The 8951-nt window shown below is 34.0% G+C and overlaps 1 protein-coding gene across 1 annotated transcript in view; it reads right to left on the bottom strand.

Moving 5' to 3' along the window:
• Positions 1–4524: 4524 nt before the first annotated feature.
• LOC121444684 (transmembrane gamma-carboxyglutamic acid protein 1) overlaps positions 4525–8951 on the bottom strand; it is a 66873-nt gene continuing 62446 nt past the window's right edge. Inside the window, exon 3 of the mRNA XM_041646586.1 lies at positions 4525–5062. Within this exon, the coding sequence (XP_041502520.1) occupies positions 4577–5062 (486 nt within the window). The 3' untranslated portion in view covers positions 4525–4576. The remainder of the gene's footprint in view (positions 5063–8951) is intronic.

The raw sequence follows: 8951 nt of genomic DNA, 5'->3' as shown, positions 1-8951 counted from the left end.
ACAATTAAAAAAAAGAACATCAGCTGGAAAACTGGTGAGTTTGATGAATTGATAACATAAAAAGGGAGGCTTTTAAACAGGCTTTGCTTTTAAACATTTCAAGAATTTGGAGAAATTAAATTGATTAAACACAACTCTTGCCTCAAAACAGCATTAGTGATGTAAAAGGGCTCAGAAAAAAATATAACTTTATTATAGATGTATAAGTAGTGTTACTGTTTAAAAAAAAAAAAACAACAACTCCCCCTTAAGAACCTAGCTTTAGGGGTTGAGGATTTAGCTCAGGGTTCCTGGGTTTGGACTTCAGTTCTGGGGAAAAATGAACCAAGATTTATTTCCAAAATTGTTGGGGTAAACAAAAGTAGTATATCAGTACCTCTCTTTAGTAAAATGTGCTAAACTCTGCTGATATCATAAGTCCTAAAGTGAAACTGTGTAGTACTATGGTACCCAAAAGGCTAGAGCAGTTATGCTGGCACATCAACATATATTTTTAAAGTAAAACAAGTGATAGTATGTACACTATTATAAAACAGAAAAAACAAGTTAAAATTGTATATATGTGTGTGTGTCAGAGTAAAACTGGTGGATAGTGTCAGAATAGATTAGTAAAGAAGCTGGCAAAAACAATTCTATGGGAGGTTAAAAAAAGATAACTATTTTGAAATTGTTGAGACTGAGAAGCAAAAGGAGGAAGGGTGAGTAGCAAAGACTATCAGGAACAAAATTCACAAGGTAACTATCCCAAAGCCAAACCTGCAGATGCAAGTCTAAGAAGGGGTCTTAAGATGTGCTCAAGTGACAAATGTGTGCAGGAAGATCCTCGTGCTGTTAATACGAGGAAGTCTTCTGGGGTATGAAAACATGATTCATGCTTGCCATAATCAAGCTGAAAGATTTTTTTTCCAGAAATATACACTTGGGATTTATAATTAAAATTTCACCCCAAATATAACTTAAAATTTGATAGCAGAAAAATCAAATGATATATACAATGCTTCCATAATGCTATTGGTATCAGTTTTTGCTATCTTAAGTTGGGGAAATGACACTTGGGGAAATGTCATGTGTTCACAACACTTTAATGTGCTATTTTTTCACATGGCAAATGTCAAAAGCAGGTTAAGTAGGAAAAAGGCAGCTTTTTGGTATCTGAAGACATCCATTCCTATTCTCATGAACTGACGAAGTATATAATAGCAGGGATTTTATTTACATGAAGCACTTGTTTCCATTTCTTTCGTTCATTTAGAAAGATTTTGATGCTAAAGAAAAACTCCGTTTTTTTCACTAGATTATTCCTGATTTCTGTGTATTGATATTTTGCAAATTCATATGAAAATACAATAATCTGACCTAATTAAAAGTGTAATTTATAATAGCTCATGCAGTACTTTTTACCAGTTAATCACATGATAAATAAATGATAGAAAAATAATCTCCTGGGTTAAAAATGGCTTTATTTAGCATACTAAAACACAGAAACATAAGAAAATTGGATCTAGTATAAACATAAAAAGTTAAATACCATAATTTAATGTAAACCAAACATTTGAAAATGTGAAGTATTGTAATAAAATACATGCTATTTACATAGAACTGAGTTAAAACTAACTCTGTAGTTACTGGATCAGATCATCAGTCCTGAAGAAGTTATCATTAGCAATCAACAAATATAACATCGCCATTTTAATTGGTCAATATGAAAAGAAGCAATCATTTTGTTTATTTAAATCATATAGAATTTACTGGGACATTTAGAGCAGCAAGCCTAAATTGCCAGTTCAAGGATTCCAGACACAAGCAATGCAGGTTGAGGTTTGAAAATCTTTCTACTTGAGGAACCATGAGCAGATCCTTTTATTTAATATAAACCATTTAATTCCATTTACTCACTGTTTAGAAAGATATAAAGTATATTCTGCAAAAATAAATCTTTATTAAAAATGATCAAGGCAAATGCAGTATCAATCAAGTAGGAAAGGCAAAGCATAAAAATATACATTATTCCAGATAAGCCCCTTAATTATAATAAATGTTAAGAAACTCAATTTATAAAACCAGAAGGTCTAGCAAAGGGTATTTTAAAAGTATGAAACCTAAAGTGTACTCAAACACAACAAAAAAATGTAAAATCAAATTTCTTGAAGAAAGTATTTTGTTTATTCTATCATTATCATGGAAAAGTTACCATGAAATTTATGGTTAGTGCAACTATTATTTACTATGAAGTAGTGTTTTTTTCTGATCAATAATCTAAATAGTTGTCTAAACATTTGGTTTTTGTTCCAAGAACCATCACTCATTCTTATACTTCAGTGCGGGAAATGTTAAATCTAATATTCAGACTTCAAAATGTAAAATCATGTTACAAGAACAAAAACCTAACTTAATGACCATATGTCTTGTGTTTTTGTCTAATTTAAAATTTTGGTTTCTGGATCCCCCTTTACATTTTTTGGGAAATCTAGATTCTAAAGAACTTTTGTTTTTTGAGATTTATATCTATCAATACTTAGCATGTTAGAAATGAACTGAAAAATTAAAACCCTAGCTCATCTAAAACTTAAAAAAAATATATGCCAATACAGGTGTATAATTTTTATGAAAAATAGCTATATTTTCATTTTTAAAAACATGTGTGGGAAGACTATTTTTTTCCATTTTCAATTCTGTTTTGAGAGACATAGAGTAAAGAAATAAATAATGTCTTCAGATAGGATGAAAATATTTTGGTTGAACCGATCCACTGGAAGGCTGTCAGGAACTCTAAGGGTCTGTGACCACATTTGAAAATTACTGGTCTCATCTAAAGCCTAATATTAGTGCTGCACAAACACAAACACAAATCCCCACAAAAATAGTCTCAATTTTCAATTATAAACAACCTATAAATCATCTTGCACACTGAATCAAACATCTATAACTACAGACTTAATTAGAATGTAAAGATCATATAGTCAGAAAAATTCAAAGCAATATTTTTGTGGTGAGACCATATTTTTCCATCTATCAGACCTATTAACTAATTTATGTACTTTGGTATAATTTCCAGCATTTCTTCATCTTATGCTGCATTGGCAAATGTACTTAAATTGGCACAGCTTTTATATAGTCCAGATTATATCAAAAGGTAATAATACCCTGTACATTCAGAGGAAAATATTAGTTATTTATGGAGCAGAGTGCTCTATGTGTCATTATGTGAAAGTTCTAGTCAGTTCTAGGGAAACAGGAAGAAATGTCCCCCTGGAGTGCAATACTAATGTTATAGTCTTAGATTTGAATAGTTCTTCACATTTTACGAATTACTGGTACATACATCATGTCACTTGACCTTTTCTAAAATTCTTCTGAAATAGTTTATTTTGGCAGTTCATTCACAACCTGCTCCCCCCACTCCAAGGGAAAGACATAAAACTACTGCATCTAAAAAAAACTTAATAGAATATAAAATAAACAGCAACAATAATGAGATCTTTGTGGGACGAAACTAGATTTAGTGTGCATCTACTATAGCAGATACTGTGTAATCATATTTTATCAACAGAATATCAACACAAAAATCACAGCTTATAATTGAATGGAAAATTGTATACTAATAATTTTGAGAATAAGATTTCAGCCTGTATAAAACATTAAGAATATAATTCAAAAATTGGTTCTAGCTAATCTTTCAAGTAGATGAAGAGTTTATTGTAGAAATGAGAAAATAAAAATTAGTGTAAAAGAAAAATATTATCCCATCATACGATGAGCAAAGGAGTGGTCAGTATCTACTCCCTGTTTTAACACATACATTATTTCATTACCTAGAAATTCTTGCAAACAAGATAATAATATGAATGGCATGAAGCATTCAAAGATGGTAGCAAATTTTAATGGGATAGTGTGTGGTAATCAGCCAAGAAGAAAAATCCTGGTACAATATGAGCTAAATGCCAATAATGGTCAATGATTTCCTTGTTATATACTATAATCTCTGTCTCCCTCTCCCTCTGTGAGATGTCTCTAAAATGAGAATTAATCCATGTACATTTTTTTCCTTTCAAGAAAGAATTGGGAGTTTAACCAACATCTATAATGGTTAGAAAACATTGCATGTTGCTAACTATCACATAAACTGTTGGTTCCACTTGCCTTTTCAATTTTGGTAAGTAATGCTGTCTTTACAGGTGGTATAATGGAAATTAGTTAATTTTACAAGAGTTATCCACAAACTGGATGATGCATATGTGGCTATATATGTCTGTGTGTGTGTGTGTGTGTGTGTGTGTGTGCAATACATACATATACATATTTGTGCATTTGTAAAGACATGCATATGGTATCACAGCACTTACAGATCTTCACTGTAGGCATGTCTTTCCTTCATGTTTCTTCTTGTAAAAATGAACATAGATAATGCTTTTATAATAAGAAACAAAACTAAAGATAAATCAACCAGTTAATGTAAAGTGGTATGCTGTAAGAATCCAATAAAATAAGTCAATGCACATTTATGTAGTGGTAAAGTGCTAGAAAGTTCTTCCATTAGTATTTTAGAAATGATTTGAGTAAAAAGATGTTTGCAGCTTCATTTGATGGTGGTGACCACAGGCACCATAGCAATGGCACTAGCTGAGCTGGAGTTTACTATGTCCTCATATTCTGGTGGTGGGTCTAAATGAGGTTCTGTTTCACTCCTTCTCAAGTTCACCTGGCCAGTGGCTTCCTCATAGGTTGGTGGGGGATCACAGTTGGAAAGGCGAGTGGAGACAGAATCGGAGCGCCCAACAACGTATTCCAAAAAGCCTGGAGACAATCCACTGTTATCAAAGACTTCATCTGGTGGAGGAGGTGGTGTAATAATGTTAAGATGTTGAGGGAAAGGAATGTGACTTTCAGTTACTGTCTGTCTCCGAGTTTTGTTTCTTAGAAAACATCTCCAGATTAAAAAGATGACAAGGAGAATAATGAAGAGGCCAAAGATTAATGGGAAAGTAAGATAAAATTGAAACCAGTCACTTCCTCTATTGGTCTCTCCTTGTTGTGCTTTTGTGTAGGTGCTCCAAAATTCTTTCTGAAAATACAAAACAAAATAATAGGAAAAAATCAGTATGGTCATAAGATGGTAAATATGAACAAATATTTATTCTGATAATGACAAAAACCTAAAATCAGATGTGTTGCTTCAAGTGGCATAGCCTTATTTTCCATGCCAGCAAACAACAAATATAGAAGTCCCTCATTAGAATGGAGATAGTCCCAAAGAAATTGATTATCAGTTGAAAACCTCATTCATTTACTGCATTTAATAAACTTGACTACCAAGCATCATAGCTTAAAGATCAGTACACCGAAGTTTCAGGTCTTTTATGGTTGCATGGCTGACAAAGGTAATGGAGACCTGCTGCTCCTTTGAGCTGAAAACCATCTGCAAAGAGTTATGCACTGACCAGAAAAATCTCAAAATTCAAAAGCTTAAATACAGTACTACTGAATGCGTTATCACTTTCTCAGCACTGTAAAGCTTGAAAATTTTTTAAGCAAAACCATCATTGGTCAGGAATTATCTATATATAGATCATCATATTCACTCTGGATGCTGTCTAAAAGAGCCATAACACAAATCTCTTTAATAAATTTAAGAGTTATTTACATTTTTAACTATAGCATTTTAAAAATAGTCATACAATTGGAAGAGAGTCAGGGAATAGCTGTGGTGTTTTAGAGTGAAAATTTAAAGAGTAGGGAGAGGGTTCAGTAAATAAAGTGCTTGTGCAAGGATGAGGACCTGAGTTCAAACCCTAGCACACCTATAAACAAAGAATATGTACACAGACCGCAGTATATACATATACAAAGTAAAAGACAATTAAGAACTGAGTTTTTCTCTTTTTCAGATAATAACAAGCCAAGCGTTGGGGGTAGTATTTGCAATATAGATATGCATATAAATGTAAGGACGTACATACATGTGATTATGACCTGTCACTCTCCATGTTCAATTCTGTGATTCTCATTATACAAGCCCCATCATGATTAATAATATGTGATGGCTAAGGCTATTGTAGGCTTTTAGTACCCAAGCATTCAGCGGACAAAACACTTTGTTTCCTAATGGTTCTGTTTGGGAAACATAATGGACATTCCTCCTCATCTCCCTTACCAAATGCAATGCTTTATACACAGATGCTAACTGTGAATATATATATATATATATATATATATATATATATATATATATATGATGGAGGAAGGTCATTGGCTAATAAAGGAACTGCCTTGGCCCATTTTATTGGTTAGAGGATATGTGGGAGGAGTAAACAGAACAGAACGCTGGGAGGAAGAGGAAGTGAGCTCAGAGTCTCGACAGCTGTCCTCTCGGGAGCAGACGCCTGAGAGAGACGCCATGCTCCTGGCTCCTGGGCAGACGCACGCTATGAAGCTCTGACCCAGGATGGACATAGGCTAGAATCTTCCCGGTAAGCGCACCTTGGGGTGCTATATACAGATGATTAGAAATGGGCTAAATTAATATGTGAGAATTAGCCTAGAAGAGAATGGGCAAAGCAGTGTTTAAATGAATACAGTTTGTGTGTTGTTATTTCGGGCATAAGCTAGCAGGGCAGGCGGCTGAGGTGTTGGGGACGCAGCCCCGCCACCCTTAACACTACACATTTGAGTCAGGACATCTGTTTAGTTCTCTTATTATTAAGTTTCTGTCTGATAGCCCTGTCTTTTACATATGGGGTGCTCTTGTCTTTGGGGTATAGATGTTCAGGATTGAGACTTCATCTTGATGGATTGTTCCTGTAATGAGTATGAAATGTTTTTCTCCATCTCTTCCGATTAATTTTAGTTTAAAGTCTATTTTGTTAGATACTAGAATAGCTATAACTGCTTGTTTAATTAGGTCCATTTGATTGGCAAATCTTTTCCCAATTTTCACTCTGAGGCAATATCTGTCTTTGAGGTTGAGGTGTGTTTCTTTTTCACAGCAGAAGATTGGATTCATTCTTTTGTATTCATTCTTTTACTCTGTGTCTTTTTATAGGTAGATTGAGTCCATTAATATTAAGAGGTATTAATGAACAGTAATTATTAACTCCTGTTGTTTTTTGGTGGTAGTGTTTGTGTATTCATCTTCTTTAAGGTTTGCTGGCATGAGGTTATATTTTGCCTTTGTTTTTCTGGGTGTAGTTAACTTCCTTGGGTTGGAGTTTTCCTTCTAGCACTTTCTGTACGGCTGGATTTGTGGATAGGTATTGTTTAAATCTGTTTTTTTCATAGAATATCTTGTTTTCTCCATTGACGGTGATTGAAGGCTTTTCTGGGTATAGTAGTCTGGGCTTGCATCTGTGGTCTCTTAGTGTCTGCAGCACACCTGCCCAGGACCTTCTAGCTTTTGGTGTTTCCAATGAAAAGTCAGGTGTAATTCTGATAGGTCTGCCTTTATATTTTACTTGACCTTTTTTTCTTTGCAGCTCTTAATATTATATGTTTATTTTGTATGTTTTGTGCTTTGATTATTATATGGCAAGGGGAATTTTTTGTGTCTGTAATCTATTTGGTGTTCTGTAAGCTTCTTGTGCCTTCATAGGGATATCCTTTCTTAGGTTGGGAAAGTTTTCTTCTTTGATTTTGTTAAATATATTTTCTGGGCCTTTGATCTGGAGTTCTTCTTCTATTCTTCTTATCTTCTAAGATTTGGTCTTTTCATAGTGTCCCAGATTTTCTGGATGCTTTGTGTTAAGAATTTGTTGAATTTAATGTTTTTTTTTTGACTGATGAATCTATTTCCTCTATAATATCTTCAACACCGTAGATTCTCTCTTCCATCTCTTGTATTTTGGTGGTTATGTTTGCATCTGTAGTTCCCAATCTTTTACCCAAGTTTTCCATATCCAGAATTCCTTTGGTTTGTGTTTTGTTTATTACCTATATTTTAGCCTTCAAGTCTTGAACTGTTTGAACCATTTGTTTCACCTGTTTGATTGTTTTTTCTTTGTTTTCTTGGGTTTGTTTGAGAGATTTATTGATTACTTCCAATTTTTGTTTGTCTTTTCCTCCATTTCTTTAAAGGAATTTTTCATTTCCTCTTTAAATGTCTCCATTATCATCATAAAGTTACATTTAAAATCATTTTCTTCTGCTTCTTCGGGTTTAGGATGATCAAGTTTTCCTGTTGTATGACCCATGGATCCTGGTGTTACCATGTTGCTTTTAGGGTGTTGAATGAATTCTGGCATTGGCATCTACCCATCTCTTCCTCCAATTGGTGCAAGCAGTGTCTACCCCACTTGGTCCACTCTGGACTGGCATGCTTGCATAATTAAAACCATCAATTAAGATTGTCAAAATGGTTTATTAGATAAGGTTACTTGTTCTTAAGCCTGATAGATTGAGTTAGATAGATGAGACCCACATGGTGGTGAGAACTGCCTCCTGAAAATTTTCTTCTGACTTCCACACACACACGTTTGCATACTCACTCAATAAATTAATACTTCATTTTTTCTTGATGCCTAGGAAAGCTTTTCTATCTAATAAAAACGAAGTCTATGTAGTCTTTATGAACTCTTATTTTTGAGGGTTTCATTCATCTATACAATGAAATACAATAATATCTGCCCACAACTTCTCCCTCTAATCCCTCCCTTGTTTGCCTATCATGCCTTTCTCAACTTAATTTTCTTTTATTAAATTACTCAGTAAGTCTGGTTACTACTTCCCATAGGTATATGGACAGTAGATCATCCACTGTACCCTGTAGTTGGCACATCATCAATAGATTTTTTGTCTCCTTTAGCAACCATATACTTCCAAATGCTCACCAATAAGTGCCAGGGCCTGGATATAATCTACCCCACCTATGGTGTGGTTTGGGCTGACTTGATCTTGTATAGGGTCTTGTGCAGCTAACCATACTTGCTGTGAGACCATGATGGTGATACACAGGAGATAAT

This window comes from Microtus oregoni, unplaced genomic scaffold, assembly GCF_018167655.1.
Source record: "Microtus oregoni isolate MIOR12 unplaced genomic scaffold, Mior012 000137F_ref0000512, whole genome shotgun sequence".
Classification (NCBI taxonomy): Eukaryota; Metazoa; Chordata; class Mammalia; order Rodentia; family Cricetidae; genus Microtus; species Microtus oregoni.
Note: the sequence above shows the minus strand (reverse complement) of the source record. Positions and strands in the feature narration are given on the sequence as shown.